The sequence below is a fragment of the Alnus glutinosa genome, chromosome 3 (genome assembly GCF_958979055.1).
Source record: "Alnus glutinosa chromosome 3, dhAlnGlut1.1, whole genome shotgun sequence".
In the NCBI taxonomy this organism is placed as follows: Eukaryota; Viridiplantae; Streptophyta; class Magnoliopsida; order Fagales; family Betulaceae; genus Alnus; species Alnus glutinosa.
In genome coordinates, this window is record NC_084888.1 from 4335481 (window position 1) to 4358184 (window position 22704).

Sequence of the window (22704 nt, forward strand, 5' to 3'; positions counted from 1 at the left end):
TTCAAGAAAGTACAAAGCTATTTTTCTCAGACCCCATATTCTCCGTTCAACGTTGCTGTCCACTTGGGAAATGATACTGTAAATCTGTCGTACAACCAACTAGGATGATTGAGCCACGTGTCAATTAATTAATGGGTAATAACATAGATTAACGTCTAACCCTTTTTATCAAATAATTGAAGGCTTTGATTTAGATTTAGGTGGTCCCGAGGGGAAGCTCGATTGTTGGGAATCCGACCTCATAAAACCAAAGTTATTATTTGGAATCTATCATTCTCCTTTTATGTTGTGAATATGTCAAAAAAATAAAATTAAAAAAAATAAAATAAAATTAGGTACTATAAAAAAAAATTACAAAAAGGTCTATTAATTTTTTTAACAGTTGAGATATAATTTCAAGTTATTGGTAAGACAAACAAATAGTGACATTAAATCTGCATCGTTAAAAAATTATAAAAAATCTTTAATAATTTTATTTACGGCACCTAACTTAATCCGCAATTGAATGCATTGATATTTTGGACAAGCAGAGCCGTAGGGAACTCTTAAGATATTTTTAAAGCAAATCTCATTGACTAAATAAATAATTTTTTATTTAATTTGTTTAGTTATTATTTATTTTAAAAGCTTAAGTGAATAAAAAATAAAATAAAATAAATTATTTAATTAATATTTTAACACTTTATTTGCATGTGAAAAAATGAAAGGTGAACTGTAGGGTCGGATTTCAAATTCATGACTAATTATTTTAAAAAATTTAAGCTGATAAAAAATGATGAATTCAATCATTTAATTAATATTTTAACATAATTTATAACAGATAAATGAAAATATATTATTGTTGTATTTCAAATTAATTGTAGAGGAAATTATAGTTTTTCACATTCTAATGATGAAAATATAAAGGATAGAAAAATGTTGGACACCAAAAATACAATTCACATAAATCTTCATGTTTGATTTGGAATATATTTGCTTCTTTCTTTTCTTTTTTTTCTCAAAATGTGTGGGCATATCTTGATACTTTCATTTCGATGATAATTAAACGATTGAGACAACCATTGTGAGATAAACATGTTACCATAATACACCTTCTATGAAAATTTGATATTAAAATATTAATTAAATAATTAAATTTTTTATTTTTTTGTTAGCTTAAATTTTGATAACTTCACGTAGTATCATATTAAGGTTATCAATTTGAACTTTCTTTATGTAATTTATTTCTCACGTAAGAAAAAAATATTAAATTATTAATTTTTTATTAACTTAAATTTTGAGATAACTTATTACTTCACTTTAAAATTTACGTTACATTTTTTTTTTTCGTTTTTTGCTAATATTATTTTTGGGTTGTAGATATGGATTGTCAATGGTATTAAAAGGTGCGACATTGACTTATACAATTTCCACCACGTGGGTGCTTTGCCCCACTTGGACTTCAAATGATTTGACATGTTTCTATAATTACACATCATCATCGATATGTAAAATAATAAAGATATGTTTATGTCATTTACTTGTTTATCTCTTATATATTTTTACCGTCAATTTATTATTGAATTTATGGACTAATATATAGTCTTATAAATTTAATGGTGTATTTATAAATCTTTTATACAGAGATAAAAAATATATATATATATAAAAAAATGAAACAAACATTTTTTAAAATAATATTTATTTATGCACTCGTTTGATGTTTAAAGCTTTAAAGGGAATGCATAAAAATAATATCTAATATGTTAGAGAAGAAAAGTATACCGTAATGCTTAAAAATCACTCAATGTCTACAAGAATGACTTTGATTTTTATATCTTTTTTTCATTTGATTTTATACATATAAAATAATTCAACGGTGTTCTATTGTCTATTGATGCTGAAGATCCAAAAGAAAAAGAAAAAAGAAAAAAAAACGTTGGTGGGGAGATATTGGTTTTTTTTTTTTTTTTTTTAAAGGTTTTATTTGTTTCGACGTAAAATATTTTTCATTAGAAATTATTTTTGGTGAAATTATTTTTCAGGAAAATGATGCGAGATCATTTTTCAAGAAAAATGGTTTTAGCTGAAAATATTTTTCGGCGTTTGTCTCGTACGAAAAATAGCAATTGCTGGCAATAGCCGGTGATGGCAAAAAAGGACCAACAAATTTTGGCAAATTTCAATGGAGGCTAGCAAAATCTGTCTGGAATCCAAAAACCTTCAGTGGTAGTGGAGATTGCCGGAGAATAAAGTATAAGAGATAATGTGTACGAGAAATGAGAAGTTTAAATTCAAAAAATGATTTATTATATTAAAAAATGAAACCATTTTTTGAAGATTAAAGAAGCTTTTCTGGGAACCATCATTTTCGATTGCACTAAACATCGAAACAAATATGACCTTAATTTAAAAAAAAAAAACATTGCAATTGAGGTAAAAGTTCAAGAAAATAAGTATAGTTTCTCCAATTTTAAATTGCACCCGCTAATAAGAAGAGGAAAATGCTACAAATTTCATAAAAACATCCCCAAGGTAGAGATAGACAAATAGTCCTAAAAGAGCAGAAATGGGCTGGTAATCAGCTGATACGGCGGCACAGAGTAATCCCATCGCCCACAGGAAGCTGGCAAATCTCAATCCTGGGATCATCGGCTAGGGCCTTGTTGAGCTCCAACACAAAGTCTCTGTAATACTGAATGTATTTTCGAAGCGGTGCATCAGGTGGGGCCACCAGGGACCCGTTCCACAGGGTGTTGTCGTAGCCGATAACTCCCCCAACCTTCACAAGGTCAATGAGCCTCTTGCAGTAGTTCAGGTAATTATCCTTGTCAGCGTCCACAAAAATAAAATCGAACTTTCCATAACATGTACCCTGTACCATTAAAATAACAAATCAACTCAGCTTTTTTTAAAAAAAATTATAAATCATGGAAAATGCTTGAATAGTAAAGCTTTTATTTATAATCTTATAATATAGTTCATAATTGATAAAAAAAAATAAAAATAAAAATAAAAAATGTAGTAAAAGTAATTAGAACAGTACGTCATAAATCAGAGTTAGCATATTTTAAGGTGGGTTTTGTTTTGTACTCACGTCTTCAATCATTTGGTCAAGTACCGGAAGAGCAGGACCTTCTCTGAAATCAATCTTGTGAGCAACACCGGCCTTTTGAATTATAGGCAAACCCAGTTCGTAATTCTTACGGTTGATGTCCATGGCCAATATCTGCAACATTCTCAAACTGATTAATCCTTTCAGAGCTACATATATGCATGGAAGAAGTTGTTCATGACTAATTCGATCTCTTTTTAGAAATGTATGATCTTCAAGTGTTTTGCTTTTAAGTTGCTTTCATTATCTTTTTAAGAATGATGAATATTTAATCAACAACCTTTCCATCCTCTGGAATGGCGAGGGCGGTGGCAAGCAGAGAGTAACCAGTGTAGATCTTGGCGTTGATGAGCTTTAGGAGCATGTTCAAGAACTGCCCTTCATCGGCTGAGGTTGTCATGACATTCCTGTTTATGTTATTTCATGTGAAATCACATTATATATATATAGCTGTCCGACCATGCATAAAACCAGCACGTACAGATCAATGAGCGATTTTGAAATTTACTCACCAGGGGTGTTTTGCTGTCAACTCCCGCAGCTCCTTCAGGGGCTCTGGCTCTCTTGGGTTAGACGCTAGTTTCCAGTATATACTGCAAGAAGCAATAAAAATGAAACTAATTAATTATATACTACCATTTTTTTTGTTTCTTTTTTGTGTGTGTGTATGTGTGGGATGGGTGGTTCCAGATGATGGGTTGGTGTACCTGGTAAAGAGCATCACTCTGTAATAGGCTCTTGTGGCCAACTTCCTGGTGCCTACCAGCTTGTTTTTGCTGCTCTTCCTGAGTGGGAGCCATTGTTGTCTATTTATCTTCTTCGATTCTTTTGAGGCGTTAGGGTTTTAGCTGCTTAATTAGCCTGCTTTACCTTCAATTCAGAGGGCTGGGCTGCTCTATTTAAGAAGAGTTGGGGGGTGGGTGATGATTCGACTGCCCGATAAACAAGAGGGTTTAATTTGTTGCTCACAAAAAAAAAAAATATATATATATATATATATATATGTCGAGCTTTCTGTTTTTGTGAGAGTACATGATCGTTAGTTCAAATTCAAACATAAGCTTAACAATATTCATTAAGGGGACTAATTAACCATCACGTCTCAATAGTTGACGACTCAAATAAAAGAAATTAAAGAACCTGTAATGCTTCTTTTGTTCGTAAAGAAATAATTTAATGATCATTGACTTGGGGGTTATATTCTTCACAAATCACAATTCAACTCTTGTGCATCTTTAATTAGAAAAACTTGTACATTTTGAAATGGATCCAGCAACTAGGATGCTCAGAGAAAGAGAGAAAAAAAGAAAAAAGAAAGAAGATTATTTTATTTTCTACTAGCTAGCCCAACAAAAAAAATGCATAAATATTTTCTATATTCAGACGACTCCCATAAATCAACTAATATAATAAAAGCTCATATCCACAAACCGTTTAATTTATTCTTCTTTTTTTTTGGGGGGGGGGGTCAGAAGTTGTAGTTTTCAATTTTCATTATCTTATTCGATCGGCTAAAATTATTTTGCAAAATGATACAATCCTATTGGGTTGTCACGTACGTACGAAATAAATTTGTCTCTTCTTTGCCTAGTGAATCTAGCTATTAGTTTGCAGGCGTGAAACATGTACCAAATTACCAATAAAATAGGCAGTAGGGCCGCTGCACTCGTCGAGCTCTCCACTCCAGCCTCTATTGGGGATTAAGTCATCCCACAAAATTAAAGCGTGCGAGGGTTGAACTCTTCACCCTCCACACCTATGTGGAGGTGGCCAGAGTGGAGTCACCCCATCGACCCCTTTGTTGGAATGGAGCTTTCCACCTTTGCTCCTTGCTCCTCTGTGGGCGAATCTCCATTTCCACTATCCCTTCTATCAGGTGGGTAAAGGTGGAGCCACTCTATTGCCCTTTTACAAGGGCAGAATCACCTTTCATCACATCTGTTTGTAGAGTGGAGCATCGCAGTGGGGTGGATCTCTTTTTTGCTTTTCTTTTTTTTTTCGTTTGTAATTGCATTGCAAGCTGACATGCATGTATCTAGATACATGAATCACGTTTTCAGGACTCTACATGGACAATATGATGGGTGTTTTTCATTAAATGATCTATTTGTCAGTCCTAGAAGTCAACACTTTAATTGTAAAAATTTGTCAAAATCAAAAGCTCAAGTTCTTAACATGTCAATGTCAATGAAACTCGAAAACTTTTGGAACAATTTGCCAAAAATCAATCCCCATTTTAAGCATCTCCCGAAACAAGTACAATTTAAGGGTACCGACGAACGAGTCTATGACTACAGAAAGCTCTGAGGCATTTCATCGAACACTTTTTGAGCACTTGAATAGGTAACCAAATCAAAAGGCCAAAAAAGTACACAATATATCTCCTGCAGCAATTCAAAGTAGGTCATTTCTACAACTTCGGGGAAGATCCTCGAAATATAGGAAGCAAGCAGAAAAGCAGCTAACAACGCTGGTTGTAGCGGTCTATTATGGAAGTTGTGGGTCTAGCCAATATGCACATTAACAACAAATCTTTATGAAATTAAAAACAATAAAGTTTTCTTTTAAATTGATGGGAGAAAATTATTTCAACTCAGTCTCTTAAATTGACACTTGTATTTAAAGCATTCACATGGTCTATTAAAAATTCATGTGATGATTAAAAATATGCACGCTCTAAAGACATCTGTCAACTTAATAGATTGGATTAAAAGAATTTTTTCTATTTCGGTTTAAAATAAAATTTTGTCCGATTAATTAACAATATAAATATGAAAGAGAACTTCACAAAGAACCTTAATACGCTTCTTTACAATGTATTTGTGTGTGATAATTAACATGATTGAGTACTTAACTTGTATATCAGTTTAGCATATTAATTAGATCTCACATAAGGAATTCTCAAACAAGCATACATGCAACTGTCAAAGATATATTAAATAGGAATTTCCAATCATCAATTTTGTCACAAACCAAAATTTTTGATAGCATCTTTTTCACAAGTCATTATATACCATCAATTTGTTTTTATCTCCCCAATATTGACATCATTAGAATCCATCCCAAATTTTATGGTAATTTTAAAAGCCACATTAACTTTTGAGGGATAAAATGATGGTATATAGCATTATTCAACTTCTTTAATATATGATATATCAATTGATTCTATTATTTTAGTGAAATATTAATCTAAATAAAAATAAATTAAAGGGAAAACTTCACTTAACCCCCTGAATTTTCATCACTTTTGCAATCTCTCTCAAAAGTTCAAAAACTCTCAATTTAGTATATTGAACTTTCAATTTTTTGTAATCGAATCACCCCTCCCGTTAGAGTTTGGGATTAAATCAAACGGTTAAAAGGATAAAACGACCCTTATACCCTTGTAAAACTTCTAAAATTACAAATTTACCCTTTATTTTTTTTATAAGAAAAATGAGGGTATTTTGGGAATCTCTCTCATCTTTTTTAGGATTTAACGGAAAATTCTAATGGATGGGTCAGATTGAATTTTTTTTTTTTTTTTAAAAAAAAAAAAATTAATACACTAAATTGAGAATTTTTAAATTTTAGAAGGAAATTACAAAGGTGATGAAAGTTTAGTAGAGTTAAGTGAAGTTTTTCCTAATCTAAAATTCTAGTAACTTCCCACATCAACACATTCTATTCTCTCCCCACTTCTTCCTCTCTCTCTCTCTCTCTCTACTTTAAAAATCAATAGGTATTAATGGCAGTTATTGATATACCAAAAAAGTGATGCCATACTTCTAAAAGTTATCTGTCAATACACAAGGTAATTAATTATCTTTTGTAGCACAATGAGCATCAATTCTTTGACTCTATAAATTAATCTCCCAAATTAGGAAGGTTATTAAATTTCATATATACCTCTATTTCTAAACACAGGAGAAAAAAAAACATTTTACTCTGCTGGCTTATCATCCTTAAGCCATCTGGCTCACACTTCTATCACCTGAAAATAGGGGCTCAAAGCCATGTGGGGGTACTTTAACCATTGCATGGTTGTAACGGTTATGCAATTTGGGACTGACAGGAGTTTTAGGTTTGGACAAATGGTGAATGATGCACTAATAACTCTCTAACTACTTGCATTGGTACCATAAATTAATACACTGCATTGCCCTTTGAAAAGCTGCATCAGGATTACGACCGCAACCCGGATTAGATTTCACAAATATAACGATATATATGTATGTTATCACATCATTTAAAGTTTTAAATAACATACATGACGCTATGTTTAGATGACGTGACATCATGTACACTGTTAGATGTAACAAAACTAAATTTTGATAATAAAATGATCCTATTCTTTAAAAAGTTAAGAGCGGTAACAAAGCACCCGGGAAGGGGAAAAAAAAAATACAGAAGATCTCTTGTAATTCTTTTAATGGTCTATAATTTTATTTCACTCTTTCGTTTTCATGAAAAATTTGAAATTAAATATATACCGTTGAAAAAACTACAGAAAAAGTATATATATTTTAGCACCTAAGCCAAATGCTTGGATTTAAAAGGGTGACGTTTAACTTAATTATGAGACTGTATATTGTGGGCAGAATGAATAAATAATGTCTTAATTGGTAACAACACCAACATACTCTTCAGAAGGTTAATTCAATGTTATTAAAGCTGTTATTAAAGCATTTTGTAAATGCCTTTCATTTGCCCCACTAAAGAGTCTCTCATTCAACTCTCCGACATGCAAGAATCTAATGACTAAATTACAACCTTATTTAATTTTGACCAAAATGAATAAATTAAAGAGTACTGTCCTCACTGGAAAATATAATTAAGACAACTCAGGTTATTAATTAACTAACGCTGTTAACCTCAAAAGTGTACCCAGAGTTTTAAACTTATCTATGGAAATTATTAAGAACTGTATTTATTTGGTTTCTGCAGAACCATTAAAAGTGTATCTACTGTAAAAATAGGCACCTTTTTCCTCTTAGATGGTAAGTTTTCTAATGCTGTCTATTATTTGAAATTAGTCTTAATTACCTTATATGCATGCATTTTGGGTTGGGCGAGGATGGTAAGGAATTAATTACAGTAAAAAGACAACACTCTGCTTGCAAGCAAATTACATAATTGCCAAGAACTTTTTTTTTTTTTTGGGGGGCAGCTAGCAACTACAAACAATCTATTGTCCAGGGATGGAGTACATGGTGGCTTAGGGTTTTACCCCTAATTTTTTTTTTCAATTTTACCCCCCCAAATTTCAAATGCTGGTTCCGCCCCTGCTTGTCCCTTGATTTGAATATGCCGCTGCCACTAAAATTTACAAGCATCTTTTGTAATTTAAATTGCAAATACTAAGAAGCTCTAGCTTGATTTAATTGTTTGAAATTATTGATTAGTGGTTGCTCATGAAATTAAGTAATAATAAAAAAAATTATACATCTTAACTTTGAGGCTGGAGCTACTAGATATAAGCAAATTTTCATACCAACTATTTAGATAAACAATGGTTTTAAATACTGACTATATACTAAAAAAGAAAAAAACAAAAAAACAAATGTAATGTTATGGAAATAGTAATGTGATTGACCTTTTTTTTTTTTTTTTTTTTTTTTTCCTTTGTGGTCAAATTTCAAAAGTTACCTTGTTTATTTGCTTTTTAACCATATAAAAGAGTTTGTTTGCTCTTGATACAATTGTCTGTTTATGTATCTTTAGTAATTCGAGCAATCAATCAACTTCAAATTGAGAATGTTGATTGAACTAATAGGGAAATGATTATATTATCAACTAAAATACCGATACAACGGTAACAGAATTAACGAAATACCGATACAACGGTAGCGGAATTAACGGCATTCATTTAGTTATTAACTAAATAATGTCGTTACAAACTGTCTAACGACTATCATAATCGAATAACTAAACAACACCCGTCACAATTAAAACATCATATAACGACAGCAGAAAATTAATACTTGAGTTGCTTAATATAAAATCACTCGTTAAAATCCTAAGTTCCAACTAATCGGGATCGATTACAAATAGTCTTTTTATTAATTTAATTAGATCTAAAGTATATATATTATGTCTAATCTTCAAACTCATGTTATATCTTGCCGTCTTCTACCCAAATAATTTTCAATATTTATAAATAAAATAGATCATATCTGTAAAACATTTAATAAAAGAATTAACAAAGAATCCTTTTTTTTTTTTTTTTGTAGATATAAGTTTCTATTTTTTATTTTTTCAGGACCCTTTACCTTACAACAAGTTCAGGAAAATAAAAACAATAAAATAATAAAAGAACCCAGATTCTATTAAGGCAGGTTGGAAAGCAAGCGCCGATAGGCACGAGTAGGGAAAACACAGCGTTCAAGAAAGATAACGGCGCTGGGTGGAGGCAGAGTTGTTTCCATATATTTCAATTCTAGAGAGTCATGCAAAGCGAAGTGACACGAGGCTTACTGAGTGAGGGTCTCAAACTGAATTCACAACCAATTGGTTTGCAGCTAACAATGCCACCTTACTACCAAAGTTGTCTGTTTTCGAAAGAAATAATGATTCCAGTCTATCCTTGCAAATTTCACTATTTCCAGCCACCAATGCTCCACCCCAGTTCACTCTATAAAGCTCCTGTCTTTACTCTCAGTTTGTTTCATACAAAGCCAAGAGAGATAAAGCCCAGTCTTGTGTTCAGTTCTTGTGTCAACCAATTCTCATTTCTACTGGGTATAAACCCTTTTCTTTTTAGTTCTTATATGTGAGATCAGTGGGTGATAATCTTGTGCCAATGCCTATTTATCTATCATGTTCTTTACTTTCTGTTTGTGTTTTCTGTTAGGATTTTTTTTTTTAAAAAAAATAAAAATAAAATATTATGTTCTGGAACTTTTTGTTTTTCCATTTAATTTTGTTGAATCAATCTAATCTTATTTATCCTCTATGGTTTATTTTGAGTCAATTGATACATAAATGTATGTGCATATGTATGTATGTATGTGGGGGTTGTCTGTGTGTATTGATGATAATTATTTGTATATGTTGATTTTGGGATGAAATGTGGTTCTTAGACGGTTCTTCTAGTGCAGAAGTAATCTTTCATGATCAATCTAATTTAATTTTGGGAGTTGAGTACTTTTTTTAAAAAAAAAAATTAAAGAAAAATTTTTATTTATAATTTTATTAACCTTTGTGACCTTAGGCTCCGGATTGACATCTTCAACTGGTTATTGAAAATCCTATTTCTTGAAGTTGTAGTTCTTTGTGATTTAGGTTTATCTACAATGGCATAGGGAAAGATCCTTCTTGCTTTTGCTAATACTTTAATATAGTTCCTGTCATCCATTTTCCTTCTGTAATGTATGTTCCCATATATTAATTTCATGGATGTGCCGATTTTGATACTTTAATTTAAATATTGTAAATGCTTTTGCATACATGCATCAAAGGATATAGGTTAATGCATTTTTATAGCTTTTTTGTCATGCATGCATCAATGTATGTTAGCTATATCTTTAAAAATTAAATGTATAAATTTTTCATCTCAATGTGAAATCAATTTACCAAACTTTTTTCATTTTTCTATTGCCTATTCACTATGCCAAATCATTCTTTTTGAATTGTTGTTTGGTGTTTAGGGTTTATTTTTGACAATATTGGTTAGAGGGAACTCCTTCTTCTTCAATATTCTTTTCTCCTTAAACAGTCTCATAGTATAGCAACTATCAAGCATGCATTCTTGTTGATATCTGCCCTGCATATGTTAGAGTTTTATGGCCAGATCATTCAACCAATGAGGATTCTATATGATTTAAGGTCACCTTGAATTATAAAATAGCCCTATGTCCCTATGCCATAAATAAATGTTTTCATCTGTTTATTTTTTTGGGTTAGGATTGAGACCTGTGGTGGGGAAGGTGCTCCTTTCAATTGATTTGAAGAATTTTCGTTGAATATATTTTGTTTGCTATTAAGTAATTGCTTAAATTAGTTTATGCAATCAAACTATGCTTACCTATGCATCCATCAGTGTCTAAGTCTTTATAGGCATCTTTAATTCCATCCATCATGTAGGGCTACATACTTGAAATTGTTGTGGTGACCTTGATGGTACATTTTCTATTGTAAAAATTTCTTCGTATCCTCTGAATTATTTATGGTCAATATGGTTAAATGGTTGCGAGTTTTTCTTTTTCCTGTTTGGTACTTTTTCGTTATAAATACTCTTTTATTTTTTTTCATTTAATTATTTGTAAAAGTTCCATGAATGTCGATCACTAATATTTTTTTCTTGCATGAATTATTTGGAGCATTTATTTTATACCATTGACTGTTGTAAATGTTTACTTGTTTTGAACTTCTTTTGTGGCATTTAAGGTTTGATTACTGACACTAATTGGGGTAGGTTGATTTTTTAAGTAGGATTGCCTTCATTTTCTTGATCCTCTTTGTTTCTGTTATTTTTTCCAACTTTTTTTATAAAATGAATTTAGGTGTCTAATCATGTTTGGACTGATGATTTTGAGGCAGTATTAAGATTGCCACTGTTTCTCATAACCTTTTGAATAATATTCCTACTTATTTAGTTTGGGGTTAAATATGCAAGAAAATATATTTTTTCCCCCTTCTACTCCATTTTATGCATCTAGTTTGTGACCTTCTCTCGAGCCTGATGGTCATGAAAACTCTAGATTTATAGGTTTCAATGCATGTATTCTTTTTCTCTATTAAATAGTGATACAAGTAAGTAAATATATTTGTGGTAGAACTAAGTACATCAAGATGTGCATTGTGCGTGTGCATGAGTCTGTATTTGTGATGACTTGGGAGTAGCTTGGAGATGCTGCTGTCTTCTTGACCTAGCACTTGTATATAATCTCTTTGGAAGTATAGCTATTGATTTATTAGATAATATAATCCATTTATTGTTTGTACTTTTATTTCGGAATAGTTTGAATGCTTAGTTATTTATACGTATTCAACTACCAAGGAAATTTTATTTTAGTTCTTAAGCTTTTTATCCATATATTATTTATGCATTAGATTTGGTGTTCCTTTTTGCCTTCTGCTTCTAGAAGTCTTTAATCTCTTTAGGCATTTTCAGTTCTTTATATATGTGATTATTTATTTACTATTTGTTCTATTTTTAGTGTACATTTCATCATAAACAATTACTAACACAAAATCTAGTTTTGGACAGAATGTATTACATAGTAGGTTTGTAGTGGCATGGCATATTGCTTGAAAATAATTATCTTATTTGAGGTACAATGATAATGGATGGTGTGCCACGTTTTACTTTTATCACGTCCCATACTTGCGTTTGCTTTGAATTTACAGTCTCTCTCTAAATTTTTTCTTCGCAAATGATTTTGGATACCGTTTTCTGAAAATTTAATGCTCCTTCATTGAGTCTTCTGATTTTACTTTCTTGTGTTTTTCCTTTATCTAGCAATTACGTAATCCCAATTTCTTCTCCTAGTAAATTCAATTCATCGAGTTAGGACATAGCTGAAGTTTGTGGGTGGCGCTTAGTAAGTACTATATATAAGTGTTGTTTTATGGTTTTTAGATGTGAATAGTCAATGCTTCGTGTCCAAGATTTCACCCCATGCACACTGCAACTGCAATCCACTTCTAGTTTCTTATAGTCCATATTGTGAGTGCATGGAAAGTCACCTAGAGAAGTGGAGTTCTATTGAACTACCTTATCTATCACATCCTTGTATTATAATCTTGGAAAAGATGATGTGATCAATTACTTGGCAAAATTATAATTATCTATTAAGACTTTTTAACAATTTCTGCTGATGCAATTTTTTTTAGTCCAGGAGATTGTCATATTATCTTTGTTACTGATGGAGTTGAACAAAACCGGTTTGAAGTACTGTGGTCAATAATAGCATGTCATCTTTCTTTAACTTCATCATTCCATTCAATTTGTAGTACACTTTTTCTTGACATCAAAGGTCTTAGACTTCAATGGGCACATTTAGAGGATATTAGAGCCCTCGTAAGTGAGGGAGGGTACTTAAATAGTTTTTTACATTTTTCCCCTTTATTCCCGTTTTGGTGAACTTGTATCAAGGTGATAACTGGCAGGACACTTTGGCACTTTATTTCAACACATTTTGGTGAAATTGGGAGAAGTTATGAAAGAGCTCTGAAGTTCATGACTATTATTACTTTCAACATAGATGTCATTTCCTGTTTTATAGGGCAAATGTCTGTAAGAAAGGGGCTTGTTTGGTTTACTAAGTAAATTTGTTAGAAATTTAAAATTGTTTTGTAAGGGTACAAGTGGTTAATTGTGCCTTGAACACTCGAGAAAATTATTGATTGAACTGGTTATGGGGAATATATATTTCATATACTTTATTTGATAGTTTTTTTAGGGATATATTAGAAGATGGCTTATAAATATTCTAGGAAAAAAAGGGAAAGGATTTGTGAAGAGACATGTACAAGTAAGAATACGTCTATAGGTGATTAATTTAAATTCTAAAAAGGGTCCTCCACAATGTCTTTATTAACCTAAAAACAGCTAATATTGAGGTTTATGGGTTGCAGATGGAGTAAAATATTCAAACAGAACAAGTTTGAGGGGGCAGTTTAGTTAGATATCTGTTGGTGAGTGGACAATCCAGTAATCATAGGTTTCTAGACAGGCTTATATTTGAGTTAATCTATCTAAATGCAGGCACAGGCCCTCTTCCTCAGCCGCCACTTTGTCCGCAAAGAATATGGCTGCCGAGCATGGGTGCTGTAGATGGACATTTGAGATTTGGTTAATTTAGGCAAATACTAGTATTAATAATTAGCATTTGCTTATTGGAATCAATAAAGCGGCGAGGTCTCATAGCAGTGACATTAAAGTTCTCACTATAATTTGGACCGGAAAGGACTGCAGACAATCTAGCGGATCATGAGAATAATGAGTTGAAGATAGTTCACTTTACATCTTTCTGGTGCTTGGTAACAACCTCCTTGGATAGAGATAAAGAATGAGGAGATGGATAACTGAAGTTGAGATGCACTTTGGAGGTTTCCCTAAATGTCGCATATTAATGAGAAAAGGAAAGTAGATTTATTGTCAATTTGTCAGCAACTCTGTCTATGATTCAAGATTAAATTGTAGAAACTGGTAGAAAATTAAGAAACAGTGTGTTCATATACAAAATTAATTCAGATACAGATTTGAGGAATATTTAGATGAACGACTAGTGAACCAGTAAGATAAAATTTAGAATAACTGCATCTGGAAAATCCTGTAAGTTTTATGAAAGGCAATAGATAGTTGCTTAAACTGGAGAGATGTGTTCGAGTGTTTCTATTGACATCAGTAAGGAAAAACTCTCTCTTCAGTTTTGTAAATGTGAGCAGTTGCAGAAAGCTCTGCTACTGATGTCTTAAATTGCAAATCATTTCATTTGTGGATAGCTGTGCAGGTATGAAATTACTAAATCAAATTATTCCAGATCTTATTCTATTACAGGTGGTGTGATTTCAGGTCTGCAGAGAAGACCTTCTGTTAGGACTCCCTCTGGCATTCTTTTGACTTCTGAAGTGAATCTATTTCGGCCAAGATGAATGGTCAAGGTAGAACCTACAACTCATTTCCTGAAACCCTTCATGTTGATCATGGGCTGGATGTCAACAATCCTGTGTTTGCTCTGAATAATGTGTTTACCACTGCTGTCTCAGTCCATGATAGCCACACTGGTATAGGCTGGATGGGTCAATCTAGCTCCAGTGTGAACACCCAAAACCCGATCAGTTTTCAGGAATTATTAGGTGAGGATGGATGGCTTTCTTCTGCTGATGATCCTGATGGAACTGGTCAAAGGTTTCAAGGAAGGCATTCTGAGCCATATATTGCTCCTTTTCAAGAGAACGCTTATATGTTCCCGAGTGATGGTCAGGTCAGAAACGAGCCATCAATTTTGCAAGGGGTTAATTCTGGCGCTCTCACTCAGAACCTAGACTTAAATGCCTTGTTTGAGAGCAATAACAGTGATGCCAATCAGGATATGGGGGCAGGTTTAAGCCTGCGTCTATTTAATCCCGATGGACTAGAAGCTGATCAAAATCCACTGGCCCACAATTCTTCTATCCCACTTGTAATATCTTCTGGACTTGCAGGATATGTGTTGGAAGAAGATGATGGCAGAGAGGGACTTTCATCAGATGGTAGGCGAGTATCCTGCAAAAGAAGAGCACCTGAAGATGCTCCTGGACTACTGTCTTTGGGTGAAAGTTCAAGATCTAGTCAACAAGCTGGAAATTCTGAATGGGAAGCTGTTCCTGCCCAAGGAAATGCCAATAGTGGCTTGAATGTATCAACTCCTTTGATTATTCCTTCAAATGTTAGTCATCCTGAACAGTTGGAGAATAGACTTGGGGTTGGCATGATGGGAGCAGTTTCTGGCGTGCATCAGACTTCAAGTGGTCCAGAACAAGAAGAAAGTTCTCATAGAGCTATTCGTCTGAGGAGAGCTGCAAATCCACAAGATTCTGTACCATCTTGTATATTGTCTAGTGGGACCACACAAGATTCTCATCTACAGTCACGTACTCAACCAACGATCTTTTTTCCGTTTGATCACTTTCCAAACTCAAGCTCAGCAGCAACATTGCCAGTTAATGCAACTCCTCCAGAGCAGGCTTTTGTGCACACTGCCATCTCTTTGCAAAATCTGCAGCCTTTCCCATGGGATGATTTGACAAGGTCAAGACCTGATGTGTCTTCTATTCCTCCTGTTTATGCTGTCAATGGTGGTGATACTTTGCAGCAAGAACAGAACTCAATGAACATTCCTAGAAACACCCTGCTTGTTCCTGAAACTGAAAGGGGGAATGTAGCCCAGAATCCAACCAACATTAACTTTGTCAATGGGAATTCAAACTCTCTGGGAAATGTTGCTTCAAGTTCGCGAAATGGCACTCTTTCAGGTTTCACATCTGTGCCTACTGGGCTTCCTGAATGCAACGTACCTGAACAGTATGCACAGAGTCGCTCTACGACTGCATCTGCTGGCTTTGAATCTAGAGTGCGGGGTAGTTACTGGCCACTACATTCAGGGACTTCTGCAGCAGCACGGGAAATGGATCTTTCAGTTAGAGGTGGTAATGTAAGACCTTTTCAGGTATACATGGATTCAGAATTGATGACAAGACCTGAGAGACAAGCTGGTGGTTATCCTGAAAATCCCTTCGAGCATCAGTCCATCGGTGCTACTCAAAACATAAGCAGACTGATATCTGAGGTATGCTCAATGGAATACTGACTGATTATTTTTTTCACCCCTTCTTTGAATGAAGTATATCATATAAGACAGGTTAGTCATACAGCAATCTGAATATTTGGGAAATCAAATGGATAAGATCACATGGTATACGATGCAGTATTGGGTGAGCCCAACCCAATTATAATTTCTTTCTTGTGTTGGGTGATTGGGAAAGCACAAAATATGCCATTAAAAAGAGGGATTTTTTAATTTTTTTTTTAATTTTTAAGGAACTTGAAAGTATAACATAGATAGGAAAGAGAAAAGAAGCTTCTCCAATCCTGTAGGATTAAAATACCCCTAATTCCACAAGCCCCAACCATAATATGTTGAACCCAAGGCATCTAAATTTGAAACTTGAAAGGAGAATACTATTTGTATACATAGGCCATTGAGAAGGAGCTCTATCATAGGTTTATTGGAGGACTCAAGGGAGAGAAATTGAAGAGGAAATGGAAGTCAAATAAAATGGAAAAATAGGCCTAATAAGAGTGGAGACCTACCATGATCTTCTCCATTAAAAAATGATGTCTCTCCATCTGAATCTGAGCCAAAGCTTCGGTGGATGCCTGCTGCCAAAGGAGAAGAGGCTCACTTCTTTAAGGGTCTACAGAAAGAACTTTTTATACAATAACTTCACATTCCTCCACAACTCTAAGATAATAGGGAATACAACCTTTTATAGGAGGTAGGAAACCCTAACTTGCCAAGTAACATTCCATATATGTCTAGAGAACATTCTGAGCATCTAGAGAGAATATTTTGTTGGTTGACATGGCCTTTCGGTGGCAAACTTTACATAATTTTTCTCTAGAAAAATACCCGGTCGTTGTCGTTATTTTAAAGCAAGACCTTGTTCTTTTTCAGGCACATCCTATACTATATTTTTCTAGTATTTGAACCAGAGTCTTGTTTGTTTTACATCCTTTTAGTGACTGGGAGTGGATATGCTTGCTTCCATTCATAGAGGGCCTTGGTAAACCCTGGATGCACAGTAACACCCTTGTTGATAAGTTCATTTGTCGCCTCCCCCACATATTTCCATTTTACCTATGGTTATGCAAATTCAATAAGCCTTAGCTTCTAGGTCACGAAGTAGGCTTCCGAAGTTGACCATGATCAAGCTCTTGTTGGGTCATCTCAGACCTTGTGATCAACAGCCAAATTCTATATGAGGAATATTGGATAGTTGGTTTTATCATGTTCAATTTTGAAGATTTTTCCTTAAACATGCATTATACTTCCTGTTTTTAAAATTTGATTTGTGCTTACACCTACATGCAAATTTAAACATACCGGTAATTATTAGGTCAGAAAGAATAATTTCACAATCATGTAACCAATAAGCATATTCAAGCAGCTTATGTACCATGAATTGATTTTCTTTTTCAGTATTCGTGTACTTTCACTTAATCAGATGTCTATTTTTGACATAATAACAGGTTCGAAATGCCGTGGCACTTGTCCGTAGGGGTCGCGCTTTACAATTTGAGGTAGGTTTTAGCTAGATCTCTACATGTTGCTATAAAGTTCCATCTTTGATGTACTTATCAAATAAAAGTTCCATCTTTGCTATGATAAGGCTAAACCTCATTTTATTTTTCATCACATTGTAAATGCTAAAATCATCAGTGGTGGTAAAAAAAGCAGAAACTTGATGGGTAAGTTGTCATATTTGTACACTTCCTCAAAATAATTATTAGCTTGAAGTTCTTGCAAGAATTGGTTTCTACTGTACAAAATGGGCCCCAGTTTGCCTCGATCCCATCAAGGTCTTATAGATGATTTGCACTGATGCTGGTATTCCAGGATGTTATGATTATTGACCGTTCAGTTTTATATGGTGTCCCTGAGGAGGATGATATGCATGAAGACATGCGTCTTGATGTAGATAACATGTCTTATGAGGTAACACTACAAAAAAATTAGTACATTGCAGGTCTTTACAAGGATAACTTCCATATCATTGGCCAAAAAGAATTTTAAGATATACTGTTTCAGTCACCATTTAATTCTGGTCCTTCATTCTGGAAAAGTGCTTGAAAGTTACAATTTTGGGTTTAGGAATTACTGGCTTTGGAAGAGTACATTGGGAATGTCGGCATTGGATTGAGCGAAGAAGCTATTCTCGCAAATTTGAGGCAGCGAAAATATGAGTCCATCACATTAGGATCTCCAGAGGAGACCGTACCATGCTGCATTTGTCAGGTATGAGCCATTCTATTTTTCTTCCTTCCAGGGGTAGATAGAAAGGAGAACACCATAAGACAGTGCAGTCAATGAAATAATTATATGAATTTGTTTTGTAAATATAAATATCATAGTTTTCTTGGCTGTTATAAAGTAGCCCGCTTGGTCCTTTGCTAGATTTTGCTGAAGTGAGATTCTTACCTGCAGATATGTTGTTATCTTTTTTATAGTTTCTTTGTTTAAGCTGTTTCTTTCAATGTGTCTTTCATCTCTGGAAACACTTTGCAGGAGGAATTTGTTGATGGAGATGATCTTGGGAAGCTGGATTGTGGGCATGACTTTCACTTCACCTGTGTTAAACAGTGGCTAGTTCAGAAGAATTCCTGCCCTATTTGCAAAAAGATGGCGCTGGCTTGTAGAGACGCAGATAATTAATTTCGGGGCTCCTTTTCCAAGCTGGAGATGAAACCAGAAAGGTGCTTTCCAGCCCTTGGGATGGCATCTTTAGTTTCTTTATATACATCATCGTTTCATGTTGCTTTGTTATGACAGTTTTTCATTGTATTAATTTGCAACTCCACGAGACGCCTTAGTGCCTCTTGATCTTGCTTTTTCCTCAAAAAGTTAATGGTTTCTGTGGCTGGGGTGACATGCTAGGTAATCCTCCAAGTAGAGGGGATGTGTTATAGAACCAAATTTTCTGTACTTCTATACATGTTCATGAGCGGCTTAGGTTCAAGGATATCCTGCTTGTCAAACTAGCTGGTTAATAGATGGAACCTCAGCCATGGAAATTCAGGAGAACTTGACTTATATTCAGACAATGTTTATGTTTTGAAACTGTGACTTTAAAATGGCAACCTTCTTATATGAAGGCTGCTTCGTTGGCTTAGTCTCTTATCCCCTGCTGGAATGAAACCTGGTTTTAAACTTTTTCCTTTGATGCTGCTATCTATCTTTTTTCGCTGGCTAAATTATTATGTTTTGCTGTTTTGCATCTTTTTATGAGGTTAGTTAATATTTGCTAGGTTGGTAGATTGAATGTTACTAATGGCCGGGCAAAAAAAGAAATAAATAAATAAAGAATTTTACAAATGGCTTAAATGACTGTCTTTAGCTGTCTATTAATTCTTGCATGTTCTCATGCTTCAATGCATCCCCCCTTATTTAATTGCTGTTGCATAGGCCAGGCTAGCACTGGGCTTCTACGTTCTTATCTTGTCCTGGTCTTGATACTTAGGAGCTTTGTCAGATTCTTTCATGTTTAATTCCCTTTTCATCTGCTTTTATTTACATTCCTTTTAACTTCTTGGTGCGTCTTCATTGACGGGCCTGGCTCGAGTCAAGTTGAAACTGAACTTGTTGGGAATGGGACATGTTTTCTTTCTGTCTTGTTATGGGATACGTATCTCGGTCCCAATAGGTCCAATTCCAATTAGAACAACTGAACCGAAGCCGAATCCGGCATGTTCCTACAATTTCAACCTTTGGCTAAGCTGTCTTTTGTAAACACATGGTTGGTGTAATCTTGTGATTGTGTTGTCGCCTTCATCCGTGCACGTTTTCTTCATTCCATCATTGTTGCCTCATTTAATTTTCTCCCAAAATTACTTTCTTTCCCATACCATACACTGCACATGTCTCCGAAACAACATCTCCGTTTGAAACATTTTTGTGTAGCCTTGAATTTGTGATCCTTTCATCATTGTTAAGGTATTCTTAATTTGGTTAAGAAGGACAACGAAATGACTGGTAACAGATTTTGATGAGGCACAAGGATATTTATCTACTATGATATGACTGTTGCCTAATTCAAGTGAGGCCAAATGATATTTGCAATGAAATGACTGTTACCAAATGGAATGGTGGCTTGAAACTGCCTTTTGAACTAGTTGCATTTTAGGGGTATTGGCAAACATGTCTTTGGGGCATCAGATCCTCGATTCTTTGGGTGTGTTTGGTAAAGATTATTGAAGTGATTTTTTTTTTTTTAGTAAAACGGTAAGATAATTGATGTGATATAAAGTATAAAGAATTTGTATTGGAAAAGGTGAGAGTGTTTTGAATTTTTTTTTTTGGGGGGGAGTGAAAATAAAAGGAGGGAAGAGAAAATTGGTTACCAAACACACCTAAAAAATGAAATGGAGAGGATCCTTGTCCGTCGTTGGGGGCAGAGCGCCACTACATACATGCTAGTAGGAGTGAGCAAATCCCCGCAAAACCCGCCCCGCCCCGCAGAAACCGCCCCAACCCGCCCCGTAGAGCCCAAAACCCGCACCCATGGTGCGGGTTTAGGAGTTTTTTTTAGCCCCCCGCGCGATGCGGGGCGGGTTGCGGGGGGGACCCTTGAATTTTTGCGGGTCCCCGCCCCCGCCCCCGCCCCGCAGGTTTTAAAAAAAAAAAAAAAAAAAAAAGAAAAAGAAAAAGGGAGGGGGGGGGCGAAAAACATAAAAAACACAAGCAGCACTGCAGCAGGCAGTGTTTCTAAATTCTAACCTAACCCTACACTTATCTTCTTTAGGTTTGTAAGTCCTTGAGCCGTTGAGCGCCGCAGCCCTGAGCAGTGAGCACCGCATCCCTGAGCACCTCATCCCTGAGCGCCGCAGCAGCCCTGCCACAGTGCCACTAGCCAGCCCTACCCTGCCCTGAGCGCCGCAGCCGTGCCACTAGCCACCTCACTAGTCGTCGCCAGTCACCGGCCCTCCCCGCACGCACGGACACACGTCACACACCGGCAGGCGCCGCAGGCCGCAGCAGAGGAAGGGGAAGGAAGGCCCCTGTAGTCGACTAGTCGGCACTCGGCATGTATTTTCTGGGTTTGACTTACTATGCATTGCTAACTTGTTGTGAGATCTGAATATCTGATTGCTCAAAATTTCTAACTTTGGCTTTATGCCCATTCTTTCAAGTTTAAGCTATTTTAGTTATTTGAATGTGGGTTTGCATGAGTCGTCGATATCCAGGGTTTCTGCTGTTCTTGGTATCGCAAGAAAATCCCTTTCGAATAAACAAAACTTCATGTTGGACAATAACCCATCATAACCCGCGGGGATCCCCGCATACCCGCAGGGATCCCCGCCCCTCAACCCCACCCCATCCCCACCCGCCCCGTGCGGGTGCAGGGGGCAATATGCGGGGTGCGGGGCGGGGGCAAAAAAACCCCATCCCCGCCCCCACCCCCCCCCGCCCCATGCTCAGCCCTACATGCTAGGGCTTATTTGGTCCACTACATACATGCTGGGGCTTATTTGAAACCAAAGAAACATTTTAGTAACATTTTTTAAAAGGTTTTGTTGGTTAGTATTCTTGTTTTTTCCTCTCAAAACAAAAACATTAACGAATAACTCAAACACAAAACGCTCTTAAAAATACAAATATAGTTTTCACTTTTATGTAACATCAAAACATTTTTTTTAAGCCAAAAACAAAAAGATAAATGTTTGTTTTCATTTTCTTACATATTTTTTTTCCATTTCCGTACAAGAAATGTATGAACCCACTATTGAATACAGAGAAATGCTACATTTTTCATTTGTTTTTCCTTCAAAAATTGGTTTTCAAGTGATGTGTCATCAAAACATTTCAAAATTTCCTAGGATGGTGACACATCGCTTGAAAACCAACTTTTACAAAACAAATTTGAGAAGTATAACATTTTTCTTGAATATGCATGTAAAATTTACATGTAGGTCATACAGATTCAATGATAATTTTTTTTTTTTTTTTTTAAAAAAAAAATGGTAGGTAAATGACACCAAATCCATCTCAAACAAAAAATATCATCCCAAAAAGGTTAACAAACATAACTTTTATCTCCTAATTTTCTTTTTCCTTCACTCTTTTTATTCATCTTTCGAAGAAATAAAACTCATTTTATACCCATACGCAACAGCAGCAGAACAATAATGTTGGGAACTAACAACAATCATGTTTATGTAACATTTTTGTTCCTGGGTAATTAAAGCCACAAACAGATTTAAGCAACATTTTTTTTTAGAACAACAGCATTATAAACAGGTTTATAGTTCATTTTTTTCAAAAGAAAAGAAAAAAAAAAAAAAACAAAAACCATTCTTAAATACACTTAGTAACTTGGACGAGGATCCTCTCCAGTTGCTTTCAACGAAAGAGGAGTTGGTCCTT

At 34.7% G+C, this 22704-nt stretch overlaps 1 protein-coding gene and 1 pseudogene across 4 annotated transcripts; one reads left to right on the forward strand and one right to left on the reverse strand.

Annotated features, from left to right (window-relative positions):
- Positions 1 to 2366: 2366 nt before the first annotated feature.
- On the reverse strand, positions 2367 to 4062 carry LOC133862596 (caffeoyl-CoA O-methyltransferase 1-like; annotated as a pseudogene).
- Positions 4063 to 9402: 5340 nt separating this feature from the next.
- LOC133862593 (E3 ubiquitin-protein ligase MBR2-like) lies at positions 9403 to 21197 on the forward strand. 4 transcript variants are annotated; one of them, XM_062298432.1, is made up of 7 exons: positions 9403 to 9814; positions 14580 to 16350; positions 17814 to 17864; positions 18181 to 18279; positions 18436 to 18579; positions 18850 to 19037; positions 21083 to 21197. In XM_062298432.1, the coding sequence occupies exons 2-6, from the start codon at positions 14671 to 14673 to the stop codon at positions 18994 to 18996; spliced, it is 2121 nt and encodes a 706-aa protein (XP_062154416.1). In that variant the 5' UTR covers positions 9403 to 9814; positions 14580 to 14670; the 3' UTR covers positions 18997 to 19037; positions 21083 to 21197. The 4 variants fall into 4 exon arrangements, with proteins under 4 accessions (XP_062154416.1, XP_062154415.1, XP_062154417.1 ...); XM_062298431.1 differs by lacking the exon at positions 21083 to 21197 and having other exon boundaries at positions 18850 to 19478; XM_062298433.1 differs by lacking the exon at positions 21083 to 21197 and having other exon boundaries at positions 14595 to 16350; positions 18850 to 19478.
- Positions 21198 to 22704: the final 1507 nt, after the last annotated feature.